This window comes from Passer domesticus, chromosome 6 (assembly GCF_036417665.1).
Source record: "Passer domesticus isolate bPasDom1 chromosome 6, bPasDom1.hap1, whole genome shotgun sequence".
NCBI lineage: Eukaryota > Metazoa > Chordata > Aves > Passeriformes > Passeridae > Passer > Passer domesticus.
Genome location: NC_087479.1, coordinates 43,963,064 through 43,985,293, shown reverse-complemented (window position 1 = coordinate 43,985,293; position 22,230 = coordinate 43,963,064). Strand labels below are relative to the sequence as shown.

At 39.6% G+C, this 22,230-nt stretch overlaps 2 protein-coding genes and 1 long non-coding RNA gene across 5 annotated transcripts in view; 2 read left to right on the top strand and 1 right to left on the bottom strand.

Moving 5' to 3' along the window:
* The window catches only part of LOC135303342 (uncharacterized), a 49,187-nt gene extending 42,896 nt beyond the window's left edge, over positions 1-6,291 (top strand). The window contains exons 3-6 of one of the 3 annotated variants that reach the window (XR_010364811.1): positions 535-611; positions 2,171-2,235; positions 5,850-6,024; positions 6,139-6,291. This is a non-coding gene — a long non-coding RNA (uncharacterized LOC135303342). Of the gene's footprint in view, positions 1-534; positions 612-2,170; positions 2,236-5,832; positions 6,025-6,138 lie in introns of all 3 variants that reach the window. The other 2 variants (XR_010364809.1, XR_010364810.1) reach the window with 2 other exon arrangements.
* APIP (APAF1 interacting protein) lies at positions 4,366-17,132 on the bottom strand. Its single transcript, XM_064425046.1, has 8 exons — positions 16,999-17,132; positions 14,770-14,870; positions 11,852-11,900; positions 10,415-10,532; positions 9,226-9,361; positions 6,531-6,698; positions 5,875-5,997; positions 4,366-4,727 (listed from the first exon to the last, which is right to left on the bottom strand). The coding sequence occupies exons 1-7, from the start codon at positions 17,101-17,103 to the stop codon at positions 5,898-5,900; spliced, it is 777 nt and encodes a 258-aa protein (XP_064281116.1). The 5' UTR covers positions 17,104-17,132; the 3' UTR covers positions 4,366-4,727; positions 5,875-5,897.
* Positions 17,133-17,249: 117 nt separating this feature from the next.
* The window catches only part of PDHX (pyruvate dehydrogenase complex component X), a 33,769-nt gene continuing 28,788 nt past the window's right edge, over positions 17,250-22,230 (top strand). Inside the window, exon 1 of the mRNA XM_064425045.1 lies at positions 17,250-17,531. Within this exon, the coding sequence (XP_064281115.1) occupies positions 17,270-17,531 (262 nt within the window). The 5' untranslated portion in view covers positions 17,250-17,269. The remainder of the gene's footprint in view (positions 17,532-22,230) is intronic.

Genomic DNA, 22,230 nt, shown 5'->3' with positions numbered 1-22,230 from the left:
ACTCCTGGGTTTGAAAGTTCAACCAGAATGCAAATGGTACTAAGTTTACATTTGGTTTCAATGATTGTAAGGAAAACACCAGAAGGAAGAAAATCTTACAGAAAAGCAGGACTAAAACTGAATAAAACACGGAAATGAGACAAAGCATAAAGACAAAAGAAATTGAATCGTTCATGTTAAGTACCCAGCAAACTGCTGAGCCCAGGCAATGCGCAGTCGTCATTCACACATACTCCTCACCAGTGTTCTCAGGAACTGCCCTGACACGGGGACTGTCAGGGCAGCCTGCTTTGTCTGGAGAACAGGAACTAAAAAAATGACATTATAAAACAGAGGCTTCATCTGGAAAGACAGACAGCTGGTATCGTTTGGGAAGGGAGAAATTGGAGTCACAGAAATTGTGCTGTGTTACTTTTGGTAGTCTTAATGCACATTGGAGTAAGCAGACAGGTCAGTTCCTGATTTCTTGGGTTTGTAAATTCCTTCTAGGTGAAACAAAGTTATGTAATCTTTTTCTTAACTACAAGTTTCTAGCATGGGGAAAAATACCAGTTAGATATTTGATATCAAACTGGGACACTGCAGTGATAAGTTGGCAGCTTGTACTCAAGGTGACCTTCTCTGTTTTTTTTCTTTTTTACTCCTGATTGAAATAATGACAGCTACATCCTCAGAGTTAAGAGGGGAGCCTAACAAAATGAATCCCATAATTTTCCAATGGGATTTAGGGAGGTATCTGATTCATTCAAGGTCTTTTGAAACTCCCATCAAAGTGAACTGTTCAAGGCATGACCTTAAGGTAACAGTTCAATCAGCCACAAAATCTAGACATCCAGCTCTTTGTTTTAAATATAAAACCTATTCTTTCTTCTATATCCAGTGTATTCTGTTTGTAATAACCAGAAATTACCATTAGAGAAATTCAAGCTAATCTGAGTCTCATTAAGGAGAGAGAATTTATGCTTCACTACTTAAATAAATTCCTGTTGATCTGGTTTCTGGAGATTAACGTGTAATTTTATCTGTCATAGATGGGAGAAACTTGCTAGTCCAACAGCACGGTCTCTTACAGTTAAAAAGCCCAACACACATATATATATAAGTACAGAGAGTGTTTGTCAATGTTACTCAGAGTATATGACTTTCCACAACTGGCCATCCAGACAAACATGCTCAATCCATTTTTTGCACTGAGCATTAGGCAGTCACTGGTTTTCTTTGACTGCTCTAGCAAAAACTAGCAGATGCTAAATTAAGTGTGAAGACTATAGAAAAATTTAAAAATTTAATATTTGGAATTGCTTTTGATTTCAATAGATTAAAATCCTAAGAAATAGGCAATGGATGTGGTTTCACTAGAGGTTTCACCTCCAAAATAATTTTGCAATAGTCCACCCAGTATATGCTGAAACTCTGGCACTCATATTTAGCAGAAATGCAGCCCTGTGCTAATCAAGTCAACCAAAAGCCAGATTTTATTTACCACCCATTATATGCAGCAAAACCTTGAGCAGTCCAGGATAAATGCCTGAGAGCTCTTTTTCAGACTCAGGGACTTAAAAATTCATTCTTAAAAATCAGGTCAGGTGGCATTCTTCTGGAGTAACATTAAACCTTTAACATTAAGCCGACTTGAAATTTAAGCAAATGTCCAGATCCATGAAGGCTTAGATTAGTTAGTAGCAAAGTACAATCACAGGCTCCTCTACACACTGTTAAAAACTCTGCCTCAGCTCAGAGGGCTGTCCTTGGACACAACCTGGTACTGTTAGGCACAACTTCTATTTCACCTAACAGGCAGGAAAACAAAACAAAACCAAAGCCTGCAAGGGTTCACCCCCCCCTTAGAACAAACCTTAAATACAACTACGACGGAGCTTGGAAAATGAAGCCTTTTCAAAGGTTTTTTAACTGTTTTGAAATCAGGAAGGATTAATATCAAACTATATATTTTCTTCTACTCCTCAGTATGAGAGTAATCCATTTAGAGTGTTCCAGGGATCTTTTCTCCCATTTGCCATCTTCTGTAAAATAGCAAAAAACTGTTACAAACCTGTTTGCCAATATGTGCAGCAAAAGAAAACAGTTTAGAGGAAGGCTACTGGTTTATTTGTAATTTTCCACTAGTCAGTGGGCTTTTTTAATGTTAATTTTTTAATTAAAATTTCAGAGTTGAAGAGGATGCCAACTGTTCAGGCATTACAGCATTTACAACAGAACATATAACTGCTTACGGTAAGTTAAGAGTTCTATCTCTTTCACATTTCAAGATCCTGTATTCTGCAGTTTTATTTCCTTCTTGGAAAGCAAGCAGGATGTTTGCTAGGAAGCTACTTTTATTGAGAAATGTTGGAACTTACTTAGCTTTTTGGATGAGCCATTTAAACGGGAATTATGTCATTCTGCCATGAGCCTATCTGGTGATACTAAACCTAGATAATCAGCTTTGGTGGAGATCAAGTCTTTGCTGCAAACACAGAAAAATACCTAGCTGGCTTATAAGCCTACTATTTACATCAGGAAAAGAGATAGACTTAAAAATTATGAGTCAAGATGCTTTGAATCGTATGAGACATTCTCCTATTTTTGTTCTACATAATTGGAGCTGAACTGCCAGAGCTTTCTGAGCACTTCAGGAAACAGTAATTATTTCTCAGGGTTATGAAGCCACCAGAGTTGTGAAAGCATTAACTTCTTTGATTAGGATTCATATCAGAAGACATGAGAAGGGTGCATTTAACTCATTTCCAAATCAATGAATGGGACTCTGAGAATCTAGGAATCCTGTATGAAAGAACTTAACCACTACTGTAGGAGTGTGATGATTTACAGATTTTAGAAAGGCTACAGAGCAAATTGTAGCTGCATGAGAAAGTGGATACTGTAACTAACACAACCCCAGAGGAATGTATTTGGCAAAAAATACCTTTCCTCATGAGTATTCTTTTATGGTCTGTCTTTACATAAGCAAAACAAAAAAACATCAAATGTAAAAACATCAGTATCACGGAACCATACAATTATCACCTATTCTGAAATCATCATCAGAATATCACACAAAGTTATTTTTTGCAAAAATAAAAAGTTAAAATAAAGAATTAAAGGCCACAACAAATAGATGGCAACTAGATTTCAAGACTAATTGGATTATCATATGAAGAAGTGTTTTTATTAGTACATCACAGGGAAGAAAAGCTAAGAGAATTACAGTCTGCTTTCTCTTAAGGTCAGCTGCACCTCTCAAGTCTTGAACACACTTCAGAGATATTTTATGGTTAGGTGAAGCAGCCTGTCCAGTCACCCTCTGGTCCAAAAACCAGCATTTTCACACTAGTTCCTACTGCAATCCACATACACTAAGAGGTGGAATCACTGCAAACTATTTCCCATTGACAGACGAGTGTCTAATAATGAAAAAAGATATCAATAAAACATATAACCAATAACCTGTAGTTATTCAGTGATAATCATTATTTCACAATAACCAAGGTCCCCCTAAGGGTTAAATGTTGCACACTGCAGGTACAGAGGTACAAGAGGGAAGGGCAAACATGCCTAAGGTACACAAAACACTGACCTTAATTGTCATCCCCAGGAAAAAGGGGAAGTGGTGTCTGCCTCCTCTGGCATCAGCCATCTCCTCTTGCCCTGGTTCTAGGTTCTGTTTGGACCCACCTTTGACTTGATTCAGTGTTTTTAGCAGTGGCTTAGTAGGAAATAATTTAAACAATTTTTTCCCACTCCCTCAGTAGTTTTATTTTAGGTTGAAGAATTAATTCACCTCATGGAAGCTCAAAAGACAAGTGCCAGAGATGATGGAAGGGGAAGGGGTGGGAATGCACAGCCCCTAGCAGAAGCCAGGGTCAGCTGGCACTTAGCCTGCCTCAGCTCACCCTCGGGACTGAGGTCTCAATACTCAATTAGAACACTGGTCAATTGAGGCTTACACTGATGCCACCAGGGGACCACTCCACAAGATTTTAAAAGAAGATACTGTCATAATTAGGTGAGGCTGTGTTTTAATGACCAGTTTGATTAAATCTACCTGGGGGGGGGGGTTAGTGCTAAGCAGAGGTCATAAAAAGCTGTTATTCAAAGTGAAGGAATTAAAAAGGTAAGACCCAGAGCAGTCCCTCGGTAACAACTACAAAATGCTATAAAATTTCTTTCCCATTATAATGACAATTAAAAGAATTTAAAAACACATATGCTACAGGCTTATTTTAAAAAAAGAAAAAACCTCAAAACATAAACATGAACATGGTATGAAGGAATCAACAGTTCAAACAATGCTTTAAACTTTATTAACTTCTAATTAAGGGGCTGTCCTCACTTTTTTTCTGGAAGAAAAAAAGCTACAACAACTTTCAGAAATGCAGATTTATTTCACGTTAAATGATGTAGCATTAGTGCAGGATCAACAAATGCAGGTTGTTGAAATGCATATTTTTAAGGCACAAAACCAAAACGTGATATTAGTTCTCCAAATTTTTCCAAAGTCTTTTTGCATCTGGATTTTCATTCCTCCTACTGTGGCATTCAACAGGACTTGTAAATTACAATGATTGTTCAGTAGTTGGGGTTTTTTTAACGCTCCTTTAATTCTTGGGTGCATTTAGGAGTTAAAAGTTCCTGCTGACATTTGTCAATCAGCTGAGGATCAGCACCCCCTTCTGGCTTCAATAGTGTGGGGTGAAAGCTGGAACTCCCATCATCATGTGAGAAACCTGCACAGGAGAAACAAAGTAAAGGCAAAAATATTCTAAAACTTGTCACAATAAATAGGCAAAGGAATATTCATGCCACTACAGTAGCCCAACTTATCCAATTTCAGGGGCTGAGGAGTAGTTTTAGAGTGGCCCTCGTGGGCCATGAGGTAGCTCTGAGCAGGTGTGGCAGCCAAAGTGTCTGCATCACTGTAGGCAGCAGCAGCACCCTAAACACCTGCAAAGGCAGAGGCTCCCTGACAGCACACCTCCTGCCCCACTGCTTCCTCCTCCATGGTGGGCATAAAGGCCCACCCTGAGGAGCCAAGTCCCTCTCTCTTCTGGGCTTATGTTGCTTGGGCAAGCATTTGTCATTAGCCTATCCTGTTTAATTACACCACTGCTTTGGTCAAGAAATTCCTTCATAATCTCAGTACTGGTACCTTTAAACTTGTATTTTCCAGCTCTGAAATGTTATGCTACCACTGCATTTTGTCATACCAAGCTGTGCATATGTGAGAATTGTTTCAGGTATCCTTCATGTCAAGTACACCCTGATCATGTTATCTATTGGCTTTAACTTCAAAAATTTCTTATGAAAACTTTCAAAACTGATCCTTGCTACAGTAGAAAAAAAAAAAAGTCAATGTGATTTCCTGCATGAAGTAAACAGGTAACACTAATCAGTCAAACTCAAACCAGACACACTGAAGGAAAAAACCAAACCCCATAAAACCCAACTGGGTTGGTGAGATGGTCTGAAATCAAACCTGATCCTGCAAAAGAACAAATGTGGGTGTTGAGACATCTCTGTCCACATCACCTCACTAGGCTCTGGCCTTTTTAGTTCATTGGCTTTTCTGGAAATACTTGATATTATTTTGTTTTAAAAAGAAATGACACCCCATGCTGTCCATTGGCACTAAATATCCAATGGACATATTAATACATATATATTTTGCTGCATTGTGTCTAATAATGAAAAACCTGCTCTGTAACCACTGCAGTTGTGTCTATTTCAGGCATAGACACAACTGCAGTGGTTACAGAGCAGACTGGGGAAAGATGAGCAATACTGAAGTTTCCTGAGTGGGAAAGCAGACTGAAGTGATGGTGTCATCTGTAGTCTCTCTCTCCAAACAGATCATCCTTACAGATAAATTCACACCTGAGTATAAATGTTGTTGACATTTACAAGATCCCATTTTCTCCTGCTGGATGTTTTGAAGGATCTAGCCCATGCTGCTTCATCTGCACTGCGATATCAAACAAGTAGTCATAACATTCACACCTAAAATAAATAGGGGAAAAATGCAATGTAAGTAAAGCTCAAGCCTTATCATGTTTTATGAAAATTAGTATTTTCCTTCCTTAAGATTTTATCACCAATGTGACAGTCTGACTGGACAGCTCTATTATTGTTTATTTCCAGTGCTGAGGAATGGAAAGTGCCATTTTCCTACATAATATTGATTTGCTGCATTTCCATCAGCAGGTGAGGTAAATTCCAAAAATGGGACTAGGGAGGGTTACACAAACAGTATTGGCAGGTGTCATATAAAAGCAGAGATTGCCTGTATGTTTCATATGAGGAGGGATTTGTTGACTTGTCTGAAAGGAAAATGTTGGCAACCCTATCAGCCAGCACTGATATGAAAGGAAAACCAAGCAATGGAATCGTGGATGAATCCATTCCCAAAAGCTCCCTGTACATGCAGCGAGGCCTTAATATTCTGAATCATTGTCCAAGGCTGGAAATATACATAGCATTAAGTTCATTAAGATCTTGAGAGAAGAGATAGCATATTCCTGAGCTGTACTCACATCGTTTTGGCTTTTTCCCATGTCTCTCCCCATACATAAACACCGTGACGCCTGACCAGGACAGCACAAGAGTCTGGGTATTTTTCCATTGCACGTGCCATCCTGTCCTTGAGATCCTTCTCTTCTGGTGTATTCTCAATAATAGGAACCACTAGTGTATCATCATATCTATAAAAAAAGACATTTTCACGTATTTAAAAAACCCTGTGCTTGGATGTATGAAACTTTTCCCTAGGAAAGAAGTTATCCTCTGACTGTGTAAAATGTTAAATTCTCAGCACTAGATTTTATTGTCTTCTCTTGTGTGTCATGCTGTAGCACAGGAATTCTCAGGAACGTCTCTCACTCCCAAACACATATTATGCTGGCAATACCCAAGCTACACTTGAGGCACAAAAAGAAAACTTTAATCTATTAGGTGTAGCTGTTTATTCCCATATCACTTTGTAGTTGGGTCCCTTTACAACTTTTTCAAACTTTTCATCCTGTACTGGCATCATCTACAAGTTTTACCTCAGATTAAATTATTTAAAAGAATCATATCATATAGAAGGAAATGAAGCTGTTTGCTGGAGAGCAGAAGAAAAATTAATTTAGGCAGTCCAAAAAGCCCCTGGAAGATTGTCCTGCTAAGGCATATAAATAGAAAGTAGAGTCAACACATGAAAAATAAATTCTCTGTGATGGAGTCATTGGTGGGCTACATGTGATCTTAAGAGAGCCTGAGAACCCCAGCTCCAAGACAAGATGATGCACGTTATTCAGTGGAACTTGCCTAAGAGTTTCTTCTGAAGGAGGACTGGGATATTTGGCATTGTTTGAACCTTAATTAACACTAGCAGAAACTTGTTTAAACAGTTTTAATAAGTCCCCAGTTCAGGTTCAGATTTATCATTGAGATCACATAGATATTTCAAGAGTGGATGCTAGTAGCACTTTCTTTTGTGAAACACGGAAAGAAAGCAATGGTAAAAAACCCAACACCAACAGCTTGTATTTGAAATCAAATATTCAGAAGATAAAGTCTCATCTCTTACAGTTCTCAATGCTGACACTTTCTCAAGGAAGGCTATAAAAATAGTGAATGAAGAAAGTGAGGTGGCATTTGAAGCTCTACGTTGACTCTTATAAATTTGGATCACTGAAATTACACTTGGAGTGTTTGTTACTAATTGGGCCAAATGAGATAATGGATTGACTTTCTAGGTTCTGCTTGAGCTTGGAAGCTGCTATAAATATAACTGATTCCTAACCAGGACCATAAGCTTTCTATCAAGAACTAATACCTAAAAAATGTCAAGAATTAACTAAATAGTTGGGATCTCTTTTTTTTAAATTGAAACATAAGCAGCCTACATTTAGTCAAACATGGATGTAAAATACCTTGTGACAGTCTGACTTTCAAACCTAATCTAATTCTCCTTCTATGGAAATCAAAGGTAAAACTAGTGTGGCATCACTGGAGTCATATTTAGGCCAACATATACTTCTGATTATTCTATCTGTAGCATTCTCCTGGACAGCTTCCAGAAAAGATTTATGCAACTAGAAACAACGTGCAATCCCATTTTTGAAAAGTGCCATTTTGTATTTTAAATCCAAGGTCCCATTTTGCTTTTGAATTCAATGGGTAGACTTGTGTGAGGCAAGCCAATGGAATCAGTCTAGTGTGAATGAACACGTGCTTATGAGCCACATAACCTGGAGCTTTGACTTCTGGGTTTTTCTGGTAAATTAATAGAATGACACAGAAAACTTGGTGGTATGGAACCCAATAAATACAATGTTTCCTGACTAATATTTAGGAGTGCTTGAGAGCTCAAAATGCATAAAAAATGTTGTGGATTTAAAAAAAAAACCGATGTTGTTAGACAATTGAGTACAAGGGCTTCCTTTTTACCACATTAAAAATGCACATGCTAATGGTGACAAGAAAGTAAAGTTGGCAAGTCAACCAAAATGGAATAAAATATGCCTGGGCGTAAAATCATATGGCTTGCTCCCTTGCCAAAGGGCAATAGTTAGATACAAAAATTAACATCAAAAAGTGGAAAGAATTTAGCATTTCAATTTCTCATCTCCTTGTCACATGTTATATAAATGTTGTTTGCAGATCCCAATTCAACACTCTGTGGGTGGAGACCTCAAAACAAGCCATCACACATAATTTGGAATAACTCAGCACTTACCTCAGAGCTCATCCTTGAAAAGTAATAACATTATCTTTAATGAGCTGTTTATTCTGAATTTTCTTTCAAACTCTGTCAAGTAAATCTGAAATCCTCTACTCTCTTAACATGCCCTAAACTAGCACAGGCAGTGATATGTGAAGTCCACCCAAATGTAGTTTGTACATGCTATCAATCCAACCTGGTGCTGGCTGGCTCCAGCTTCAGCTGAATGTTGTGCAGATGTGGTAACATCTCAGGATGTAGCTCTTTATTTGGCTTCTTCCTGTAGCTCAACAGACCACAGGAGCCTTGGCATTACAAGATTTTATCTCAGATCCCTTACACAGGCTTCAGATTCTACAGAAAGCCAGTGGTGACTCATTAATTCCAGAGGTCTTTTTACTTCTTATTCTTAATGCCTTGTACTATACACTTTCAAGTATATAACTCAAATGACTTGTATTGATATTGCTGAAAACAAATGATCAAACATCACACCTCTTTTCCCAAATATAGAGAAGTACCTGTAATAGCCTCCTGAAGTACACTTCTGGATTCCTTTTATCATCTCCTGATGGGTAATAGAGAACTCACTCCCTGGGTAAAGAAGGGTAGCCATAACAGCAGCCTTGGAATGTGTATGGATCACTGCGCCTGCCCCTAGGAAGAGAAAAAGAAAATTTAGAATTAATTTTTAAATGCCTCTATTAAGAAAATTGTATTCACATACTAGATCAATTTCCTTTGATTAGGCATCTTAGCAAATGTTGACCTGCTGTATGAGAGGAAAAAATATACAGCAACCTAAATGAAGGTATGAGGTAAATACTCATATAAGGAATAATTATGGATTGTCTTAGGACACTTGTGTTAACCTTCAGTTAGTGACACATTCCAGGAGGGACACTGCTTGCATAAATTCAAGCAAAAACACTACTTGTACATTTCTTTACATACTAAAATGACTGAAACACTCTTAATTTTATCAGAGTTCTGAGGTTATAAAGAATTTCCAAACTTATTTCTCAAATGAAAGTTTAAAGCCTTTTACTTTCGTTTTATCTTTTCCTCAATTATCTGCTGATCCTCTGAAAAAAATTTCATCATCTCATTGTGTCATGATGGAAAGATAGGTAATAATCATAATCTACTTATAAAGATGCAATGTTGTTATTTCTTGAAGACACATGTAAGCTGCTTGTGCAGGAAGACCAGAAGAGACTCCCTAAGTCCTTTCTAAAATAACAGACGTAAATTTTACACAATATCAAAAGCTCTCTATTGCTGTCTTCCTGCAAAAGAAAAGTTTCATACTGTTTTCACATATTTCTATTTTATAACTGTTAATCTCAGGCAATGGATGCAAAAGGATTTAAACTGTAATAGCTGAATTGGCAAAACCACTGATATAAAATTGCTGTAATCCCAGGCTTCCCCTGCAACCTACCAATACTCTGCACTAAAAATCAGTGCTGAAAACATGATCACAAACATAGCTACAAGAGAGGATTAAATTGCAAGAGATACTGACAGGATGTTAGGATGGATAATATCCCACTGTATATATACCTTTGTAAATCAACTTATTTTATAGTTTCATGTTTATTTCATTGTAACTTTCTATGTATAAAGAATATGGTGCTGAATAGCAATTTTGTGGATGTACATATACAGTGTTTCAGTCACTGCTGAACTACAAACATTGCTACATACCTCTCATAGTGTAGGCATTCATAAAAAGAGGTGTGCACTGGCTTTTCTTTAGTTTCTTGTGAAGCGGAGGACCACTGATGTCCTGTTCATTTATATCACAAACAAACATATCTTCTGGCTGTAAGAAAGAAGAAATTATTTTAATCTGTGACAGTTTTGTTTGATATTTAACCTCAAATAGTTTTGTTTTCCCTCTAGGGAAAAAAATATAGACAAACCATGTATTTAATACAGAATGTGATTTGAACTTTGTAAAAGTGCTGTAATGCTCTGCATTTATTCCAGCTTCTAATAGCACTTACCAACATTGTGTAATGGAAATTAATATTAGGTACTCCTTTTCCTCAAACTGATGCCATGAAGATATTTGTAAAACTACAATTTTCTCAGAAAGGAGATAGTGTAGCTCAGTAATAACAACAGATTAAAAGGAAAAGGAGTAACTGATTCAAAGTAAGAAATGTAGATGTACTTTTCTTTCCCCACTTAAAAGAGCCAACAAACAACATAAGTTAAAAATAATACATTTAACTTATAGAACTATTTCATTTTAAACTTTGCTTTTAGTAGCTTTACATGAATCTTACGTTTGCATCAATTAGCTATTCATAATAGTACAAAGAATTGTTCAGGATAGTAGTAAAATTGTAATGTTATTTTAAAAATCAGCAGAAAATACGATTAGAGGAGATTGCCTCACTGACTGTGCTTAATCCTCTGTCACTGTGAGCACAGACCAGAGCATCGTGGTTATCTTACATACCTCTGCCTGCCTTACCTCTCCACATCCCCAGCAAACACTGCTCTAAGACCCCAAGTTTCTATCAGTGAAGAAATTCCTTTCAGTCCTCACTGTATTTATCCTCAGATTAATGGGATGACAAATCCTTTCCATGTATTACTCTGTTCTGGGGGAGTTCCTGCTGTCATGAATCAGGTATCATTTACCATTCCCCCCTCCTCTTACATTATGGGTTTTTTGGAAGCAGACAGAGAGACAAGGTCACCTTTTCATGGGGAGAGCCCAGTTATTTACTGAGAGTATCAAGACAAATATTTGCAATCACTCAAATGAAAATAAACAGCAATGAGGTGTTAATGTCTATTCACGTGGGTAACTTGAAACTGTAGCCAGACAGGTCTAGCCAACCAAGCCTGACAAAGAATAAAGCTGGACTGGAGTAATGCTCCACTATCATGCTGCTTTGTGTTAATTTAAAGCAAGGAGAAGATCAAGACTAATCTGCACTGGCCACTGAAACACATACTGGCTTGCTATGATAGTGGAATACTGGGAGAAATCAGCAGTTGTTTCACTAATGTAGTTAACAGTATAACAAGTCTGTAACTTCACATAAGGAAAAATAAAACTCTAAACAAAGGCACTTTCCTCCATCTCAAGATGAGCTCTGAGGTAAAAAGTACAGTTTAACACACCTGTATTCTTTCCTTTTGGACTCCTGAAGGAGCAATGTAGATTTCATCCCTAGGAGAAGTTGCAGATGAGAAAAATCAGTAAACACAGCTGAGCAATGACTGTTTCCACTGCACAGGCATTTGAGTTCTTGAACCATGAAAAGGAAATAGCAAATCTAGACCCTCACAATTTAAAAACTTTCTTGTTCTTCCCATACATTGACAGGTAGACAGTTTTCAAAATAGAACCAAATTGTACAAGGGCAAATAAATCTTTATCTTGCAGGGGTACAAAAACCTGCTTTCAACTTGACAGGTATCCGAAACACATATACGAAGTGCAGCCTTATTTCTCCAACAAAGAAAAACAGCCTCTCCCTGCAGCAACTCAAACTCAAATTCCAAGAATTCAGAATAAAAATTAAATGAGAAATTGCAAAGAGATACTGATCTGTGACAAGGCAGGTGACAAAACCATTACATAAAAATCCATAAACTATCTTTAAACAGTAATAATTATTTGCAACATTCAACATTGTAAGTACTTTTTTATTTTAACTGTGCAGGTTAGGTTTCTAGTGCAGTTCCACATTTAGTTATGGTGATAAAGAGATAGCACTAATTCAGTGCAATTAAATGACTGAAATTTAAGTAGAAGTGCATCCCTTCTTGCAAGGACTACATGAAAAAAAAACGTAAAAACTGAAACTAAAAAGATTTCAAGATGGTACTGCATTATTTTCATTATTAGCACAAAAACCACAACTATGTTCTCTCTCTGAATTGCAATCACTATCTGGCTTCAGCAGCCACGTACTAAATTCAGGAGCACAGAGACATCTAGTGAATAATTAGTCAAGTTACAGACACTTTTCCTATGGTGGACCATGGGATCTTTGTAGTTCTGGACAAGAGTATTGGAGCTGGTGAAGAGTCTGGAGCACAAGTCTTGTGAGGAGCAGCTGAGGGAGCTGGGGGTGTTTAGCCTGGAGAAAAGGAGGCTCAGGGGAGACCTCACTGAACTCTCTACAACTACACTCTCTACAACTGCCTGAAAGGAGGCTGTAGCAAGATGAAGTTGGTCTCTTCTGCCAGGTAACCAGTGACACAACTAGAGGAAATTACCTCAATTTACATCAGGAGAGGTTTAAATTGGACATAAGGAAAAATTTCTTCACTGAAAGGGTTACTAAACATTGGAATAGACTGCTCAGGAAAGCAGTTGGCTCACCATCTCTGGAAGTTTTTAAAAGACATTTAGGCATGGTGCTTAGGAATGTGGTTTAGTGGAGAACTTGACAGTGGTAGGTTTATGGTTGGACATCCAATGATAGGAAGGATTTTTACCAATCGAAACAATTTCATGATTTTAATTCTTCCAAAAATAAAACTCTTAAGATGATGTACTATTCATAGTGGTAAAATGTCTGTGAAGCACAGAAAAATGCGGCTTTATCATGTTTGCAATTTTTGACATTCATGAATTAACACTGCTGGCATTGCATTAATTTAGTCCTGATTCATTTGCATGAGCAAGATAAGAAATCAAGTGGTGAACTCAGTTACTTACAGACACACAACTTTTCTTAAACTAGATTTTTTTATTTTTAAGAACTTAATCAGAAAGAGAAAATCTGATGATTAAATAAAGTCTTTATTTAATCTGATGATTAAACAAAGTCTTCAAATACAAGATACCTCACAAAGAATTCTACATCCATTTTCAATATGCTATGCCAAGTACAAATTGGCATTTTTTTTTTCCTTGACAGTTGATACGAAGTGCACAGTAAGGCTGATTAAGATTACCTGGTAAAAACAGTTGTTATATTTGAATCAAATTTCAGCTGTTCTTTTACATTTTCTCTTTTAACAATGCCAAGTAAACAAGCTATAGAACTACTAAGGAAAACTGTATTAGTGCATTTTCTGATAATGCTATTTGTCTTGCCAAAACCAACAGGAGCTGCACTGGAATGACAAAGAAAACAGGCTACATTTAGATACTGATGACAAATCAGTGCTAGAAAGATGTTCCCACAGAATTTATCCTCTTTTCATGCATCTCATTATTATTACTGTGTGGCTTTGCTTGCAAAATCAAGCAGGGAGGTGAAATGATCTGCACAAAGTCCAAACAGCTCAAGTATGAGCATTTAGGGTTTTTTATTCATATATATATATAAAATACATCTTTGAATAGCAATGGCTGTCTGTGCATGCATGCAAGTGTATACCAGGAAAATGGGAGGTCAGATCCTTTCAAGATCATGTCACAACCTTGTGACTGGGTACAGAATTGCAGGCACTGTGCAAGGCTCGTTGCAGAATGAGGACTTATCTTTTTTTGCAGTGGCCACTGAGAGGAGCTCTGTTCCCACTAAAAGGATTGGGGATTATAAAAAGGCAGGAGACAGGCAAGTTAAAACACAAAGTGGTGCTTCTTTGTAGGAGACACAAACCAAAAATTGTTGTTACCTGTCGTGCTTTAATTATAGGTAAAGTATTTGTCCCCTTAGAAATTACCTCAGTGGAACAGTAATTTTCTTCTTAGAGGAAATGTCTGGCTTGTAAAATACATCCAGGGTGAGACTGATCTTACTTAACCACAGGCATCTGAAAGCTGTGTGCCTGATGTAACCCACTCTAAATTCTATAGTCAGTGAAATGAAAAGGGGGAACACATTGTTCTTTAAATCCACCTTAAACAAAGGACAGGATAAGGTCACTCTCTGAAGTTGTCTCTCCCCATGGAAGGGTCTGCAATGATTAATTCAGACTCTTCACCTTCCTCCTATATGGTTAATTTTGGCATACTGCTAATTTCCCCCTTCAACTTCTTGCTCACTCTTTCAAACATTTCTCATGGAACTGAAATGCCCTCACCAGCTACTAAACACAGCCAGCCTCTCCCTCACCACATTAGCTCTATTACTTACCCATGTTTCAAGCTGATTCCTCCACCAGTTCCTGTTACCCAGCCTAGACCATAAAACAGTCTACAAAGCTCTGGGATAAGGTGTCTTGGATGTAACCCATCCTAAAAAGAAAATAAATAAATTAAAGAAAAACCATCAGAAACACATCATCAAACCTAAGAATTCAAGCTCTCAAACTGGATTTAAAGGATTAGTACTTCCATACTACAGCAAAATTGTCTAATTTGTGCTAATGAACTTCAATTACAAAATAATTGCATGTTTACACATTGCCCTTTATGCTCTGCCAGGGACGTCACACATGGAAACAAACAAAACCCCAAATAAGGTGCAAGTCTGACTATCCTGCACAGGAAAGGTCTCACCTAAAATTTACTTGAGTGCAATAGCCCACAGCTATTGCACCAGCAGAATTATGTTATGGACTACTGCACAAAAAAAGGGAAAATAAATGCATCTAACAGTTTCAATTTTTAAAAGCTTGACTAATAGTTTTCCTATTAAATCAGTTTTGCTGTAGGTTTATTTTGCTGGATTTACAAATTTCAGTAGAACAGACTTTATTAGTCAATAAACATTTTAAACAGCACTCAAAAATACCACAAAAAACATATGCAAATGATTTTATGAACGTTACATTCCTACAATTTTACTACATAAAGTTGCTTTACATGCAGTTTAGTCAGAAAACAAATTGCATTACTAAAATCTTTCTTTAGAAAGAAAAAATAATCTTGTATTTTTTCCACATTCCATTGTTTATTACATTAATACCCATATCTGTATATTAACCAAGGTATCTCTGCTGTCAGAGGTAAGGTTTCTACCTACATTACCACAGTAAAAAGCTGCTTTTATGGGGTGCTTTTATGTAGGATTCATTTTTTTTTAATTGCAGCAACTAGAAGCTTGAGAAGTTTTTCTAAAATGGCAAATGTTTAGCTGCTCTACTGCTCACCTCGGTCATTAATGCCCATTAAAAACATTCCCAAGAAAAATACAAGCAAGAATCCACACTGGGGGGGAGTATTTTGTCAACACTAACAGAGAGAACCAAAGCCAAATCAGCATGCAGAAAAACCAGCAGGCAGACAGGTGGCTACTTGGTGCCAAAACCTTTGCAGGGATGTTTAGAAAGAAGTGCTTCCAGGTGGTGTTGGACTTGCAGAACTAAGGGTGGGGAGGCAGCAGGGAACAGGAGCTCGAGGCAGAGGGGACTGGGAAGGTGAACTAGTGGAGATGGCAGCCTGGAGCACGTTTGATAATGTTTGGAATCTCCCACTCCAACCTCATCTTTGCAACCTCCAGGGACAGTGAGTCACAAGATGATGGACATGCAGGAGATGGTGTTCCCTCTCACCTCTGTGACAATGTTTTATGAATTACAACAACTCAATCTGCTGCTCTTTTTTTGCTTTGTTTTGTTTATGATGAACTGGATTCTTTCCCACTTTTCTGACAGGCCACATTACCAACCTGCCATCTCCCTGCTGTCAGCTCTGCTGGGTTTGGAGCTTGGGCTGGTCTCTCCACCAGTGTCACAGACAAACTGGAGAGGTGTCCTGAGCCTTGCCCAGGCAATGCCTCCGTATGCTCAATGTCTGACAAAGCACAGCACTGCCAGCTCACGTTCTGTTGTGATGATACATAAAACCCCAATCAAAGACCAATTAAAAACGAAAAGGAAACCAAATCACAAAACAAACGTAACCCCAGTTAACACAAAAAGAGCCATGAGTATATGCAGCCAGACTGACAGCTGGCAACGTTTTGGAAACTGTACTGAATTTTATAACGCCTTTATATATGTGCCCAGAGTAGTGAGGGCTGGAAGAGACCTTTGGAGACAAAGGTAGGGTCACCCAGAGCAGGTGACACAGGAAAGCCTCCAGCGGGGTTTTGAATGTTTCCAGAGAAGGAAAACCCCAGACTCCCTTGGGCAGCCTATTCCAGTGCTCTGCCAGCCTCAGCGTAAAGAAGTTCACCCCCGTGTTGAGGTGGAACTCGTGTTTTAGCTTATGAAAGCCGGACACTGCCTCCGCCTGCACCCTGCTGCCTGCATTTCCTGCCGGCTGCCAGCTCACAGTCAGCTCGCCATCCACCACTACTCCCAGGGCCTCCCTCCTAATTGCGAAGCTGCCGGCCAATTAGCAGGGTTCAGGAGCAGCCCCGGCCCCGCGGTGCGGCGCTCTCGGAGCGCGGCGGCCCCGCCGCCCCCGGCCCCGTTACCTGCTCCGCGTCCCCGCCGGCGGCCGCCATGGCGCGGCCAGCGCGGGGTCCTTGCTCGGGGCTTTCTTTGGGCGGCCGCGCGGGCGCCTGCGGAGCGCTGGGCATGCCGCGGCGGCGGGCACGGAGCCGAGCCCGGCGGGCGGGGTGGAGAGGCCGCTGCCCTCGCCCCGGGCCGGGAGCCGGCGGGGACTAGAGGAGATGCGGGCGCGCCCCGGGGACAGCAGGCGGGGCGCGGGCGGCCGCGCGATCGCCTTTGCCCGTGCCTGGGGCGATGGAGGCGGCCAATCCCGCGGCGGGGCGCGGGGCTCGCTGGAGCCGCCCCCGGCGCTGCGGGCGTGCGCGGTTATTTCTGTCAGGCAGTGAGCGGGGCAGCCCGGCGCGGCCGGGGAAGATGGCGGCGTCCCTGTGGCTGAGCGGCGGCGGCGAGCGGCTGCTGCGGCTGCTGCGGGCCGGGCGCTCGGCGCTGGGCGCGGGGCTCTCCCTGCCCGCCCGGGCGGGATGGAGGCACCTGCACGGCACCTGGGAGCTGCTGGGTGAGTGGCGGGCCGGGGCCCCGCCAGGGCAGGCGGCGGAGGGAAGGTTGAGCGGTGTTTGCGGAGCGTTGACCCTGGCTGGGTGTCGGGCACTCGGCGAAGCTCCTCTGTCCGCACACGGGCAGGGGAGAGGAAACACAGCAGAAGGTTCATGTGCTGAGATAAGGATAGGGAGAGCCCGCTGGTCCGTTACTGTCATGGGCAGAGCAGGCTCGATTTGGCGATATTGACTGAATTTACTGCCAGGGAGGATCAGCAGGACACAGCCGCAGCAGCGCCCTGCTCGGGCTGTGCCTGCCGGGGTCTCCGGAGGTGCTGGAAGCACGTGTGGGCTGCTGGAGAGCTCGGGGAGACGTGTGAGAAATGTTAAAGGCCTGCAAAGGAAGAAAGTGAAATCTACAGAGGAAAATAAAATTAAGGCTTCAAGTATGAAAATATTTTGTTGTCGATAAAAAAATTCTCACCATTGAAAACAGGAATGTGTTTTCCAGGTGGAAGTATAGTTAAGCACAGAAAAAAGAAGTTTATTTGGTTTTTTGGTAGTTCCACCACATTTCTGTCACCTTACTCTCCTGATAATGCTCAAGTAACTGGAGAAGGGTGTATGGTGTATTTTTTATGCACTTCTATTTGATTTCTTAATGGAAAAAATAAAATTAGTTAATTGTATGTCTGACATCCTTTCCTACATAGAAGTCAAGGTGTGAGGTTATGACAACACCCTTTCAAGATGTATTTTTCAAGAGTTTGTTGTTACACAATTATCAGGCAGATCATTTACCCTTCCATGTTCTCCTCTGTCTCTAAGAGATGTGGGAAGAGTTACGGATCCTGAAATGAAATGTGACCTTTCCCTGCTTGCTCTGTAAGTTACAGCTTGTGAAACATTTGAACAATGATCAGGTGCATTGTCATGAGTTCTGGTGTGATGCTGAGCATTAATTAAGTACTTGAACTCTTTGAGGTTTAAGTGCACTTACAAAAAAGTGAGCTTTAATTAACCTTGTGTAATAAAACTCAGCAGTAGCTCAGAGACAGTTTCATCATTGTGGTTTAGACCTCGACATCCCCTTCTTTCCAGCCCTGGTTGCCTTTCCTGCTTTGCAGTATGAAAATCTCCTTTGTAAAACCTGCTGTGCGTGATACAGGAAAGTCTGTACCTTTCTTGAAATAAATGTTATTTTTTTCCAGATTTTGTTAGAAAAAGCTTGCTTCTTTCTACATATAATAGAATGCAAATATAATATAATGCACCATAAACTACTTCTAAATTGGTCTTATTATTTTAATCCTTAAATAACTTTTGTCTGCAGTTCTCCCAGACAATATATTGTGTTTTTTATGTTGAGAGTACTTAATATATAGCTGGAGTTAAATTTCTAAATTTGGATATGCAAATGACTAGTATCTTTTAATTCCTTACAGTAAGCTTTAAAGTGTTAGGGGTAGATCACATCTTTAACTCATTCAGGCTTTCCTCATTCAACCCTCCTAGTGCACTTACAGCTTTCCAAGGTGGTGGGTATTTTGGTGATAGCATTTTTCTTAACATCATTGTTGCCTCTAAAATTAAAGATGAGAAGTCATATCTTCTCTGGTAACATACAGCTCATTTGGACAAAAAACTCACCCTTGGTTCCTAGTTTGACAATGTAAATTTTACTTTAGCTTTACTTTTATTTCTCTGCTTTTCTGCTGTGAAAAAGCCACTATTTGAAGTGTTGGTTCATGTGGATCTTGTTTATCACATCACAATAATTTTTTGTTTGGTCCTATGTTTCTGTCCTTGTTTGTGGTGCTGGTAGAGGAAAAGTTGTTTTGCACAATTAAAACAATTAATTCAGAATGGAATTCTTAGCTTGTTGGTTACAGAGAAAGATGAAAAACAGAGACTAGAATGACCTCTTTATGTTAAAGTGTGTTATTTTTTCTTTGTTTTGTAATCTTATCATTTGTGTTGAGTTGCAGTACATTTTTCAATTCTCTACTGACTGCAGAGTGTGTGTAGGAAGTTATGAAATCTTTCTGGTGGGACAGGTTGAATATGCAATGAGTCCCTTCATAGAGAGGGAAGGCAGCAGAAATGTTGCCAGGCTCCACAGTTAAAAAGTGTCACCAAGAACAAATTCTCTTGGATACATGAAGAGCTGTCTTTGAAATAGCAATCTCTTGTTTGTGTGAAGTTTGTTTGGGTTCTTTTTAAGTCTTCCTCCTTTTATATTCACATAATTGAAGTGTAATAGCACAGTTGATGTTGATAGAAGTAAAAATCAGTGGGTAGTGACTGGAAGTTCAGAAGTTTTGCTTATGGTTCTACATTCTGATTTGCCCGTGAGCTTAGTCTTAAGATTCTCTTCAAATTGCCAGAACTTTTTGCTGACCCACAATTGCAAAGCAACAATATTTACTTCCCGAGGTGCTTGTAAGGGCTGCCTGTACGGTGCAGCTAGCTCATGTAAATGCAGTGATTGCTTTCACTATCCCCTTTTTAATTCAATGAAGGCAAATAATATTTGGTCAAGGTAATTCTGCATTGTAAGGTTGCTTTTCTTTGAGGAGGCACATTGAAGCCTGGTTTGTGTATGATCATTAACTCAAAAGTAACTAAAACAGCTTTGAAACACTCTTGTTGTGGCTGGTGTCCTCGTGTATCTCATGCTGAACAAGACTCTTAATTTCAAAAGCACTGAACTTCTCTGGCCTCTCTGGACATAAATATTAAATGGGTGCACAAGGCCCTGTCTTCTACTTTGTATCCAGCTTTATTTATTTGTCCATTTCATGGCCACTTGCTACTGGAGTTCCTCTTCTAACTTGATGAAAGGACCAGAATGGATTGTATGTTTTGTAGTAGCTGTTCATAACATGGAAGGGAAAATGTTACAGTTGCTCAGTTTTTGTATTTGTGCCAAAATACAAAGCATATTCTGGGAAATGGATCAAGTAGCTCTTCATGGAAGAGAAATGTGAACCACTGTGTTTAAAAATTAATTTTTCCTCATTAAAAACGTGGATTATGTTCACCTTTTAAAATAAGGTTTGTCCACTGGTTCTCAATAAACCTAGGTATTTGTGGGCTATGACTTCAAAATAATGTTTTGATTGTCAAAGTCAGACTTGTCAAGTTAGACTAATGAAACTGAGAACACTTCTTTGCATCCTATGATGTATCATATAACATATAATGTTTTCTACTTGCTGTTACTGAGAAATATTATTTTTGGGTAAATATGTATAGTATAAGACAATTATTAACTCTAATTTGTCAGTCATACTTCAAATACTGCAAAACTTTATTTGGGAAATGAACACAGATAAGCATTCACATGTATAATATAATTCATTTTTCTGTTTATTAGTCCTAGATGAAAGGTTGCAGGAAACTTTTTAAAGAAAGTGCATGGAGGTAATTCAGATGGGAATTACCTTGATGTGAGTGTTACAAGGAACATTGTCTGGATACGTTTCTAAACATGACAGTCATGAGTAATATTTGTAGCCATGATATTTTATGAAAAATCCTTTTGCCAGGATTTTCCCCTGCTGAGGAGCTGAGGGCCTCAGGAAAGAAATGCAAACAATAACTATGTGCTGCTGTGGAATGCAGCAGGTGCAGCTGTGATTGGTGCATGTTGGTTGTTTCTAATTAAGAACCAATCACAGATGCAGCTGCATCGGACTCTGAGAGTCACAAGATTTTGTTATGGATTCTATTCTTGTTCTTTCAAGCCTCCTGATGGTCTTTTCTCTCTGTTCTTTTAGTATAGTTTTTATGTAGTATTTTAATATAATATATATCATCATATAATAAACCAACCTTCTAGAAATGGAGTCAAGCCTCGGGTCTCCACACATGGGAAGTTCCCAACAATGTTAAGAAAACTGCCATGGAAAGACTGAGACAGAAAATGTGCATTTGCTCATGCAGTCTTCTGGGAACATCAACCATGCAACTCAGGTCATTTCCACACAACTCAAGTGTTTTTGGTAGCATGATGCTGATTGTGTTGCTTGTCTTGAGGGCTTTAGGGAACTTTCTGCTCTTGGTGCATTTTAAAATGTCAGGATCATTGATGGCTGCTTAGGTCGTTAGAGGTTTGCTGCAGTGTTTCCATGTCATATTATAGATTGGTTTGGATTGGAAGGGACTCTTAAAGGTCATCTAGTCCATCCCTGTTGCAATGAGCAGGGTCATCTTCAAACAGACCAGGTTGCTCAGATCCCCATCCAGCCTCCCAGTGATGGGGCATCCACCACCACTCTGGGCAGCCTGTTTCTATGCTTCACCTCTGTCATTGTAAAAATCTTCCTTTCAGCCAGTCTAAGTCCTCCCTCTTTCAATTCAAACCACTACCCCTTGTTCTGTTGCTGTTGGCCCAGTTAAGAAGTCTGTCCCCATCTCTCCTAAAAGCCCCTTTAGTAAGTATTGAAAGACTGCAATAAGGTCTCCCTGGAACCTTCTCTTCTCCAGCCTGAGCAACCTCGACTCTCCTGATGTTTCTTCATGTAAGAGGAGCTCCCTCCCTTATAATTTTTGTGGCTGTCCTCTGGACCCCCTCCAACACATCCATGCCTTTCCTGTGCTGAGTATTCAGGAGCTGGATGCATTTCTCCAGGTGGGATCTCACCAGAGCAGATTAGAGAGGCAGAATCACCGCCCTTGACCTGCTGGCCACGCTGATTTGTGTCCCAGGCTATG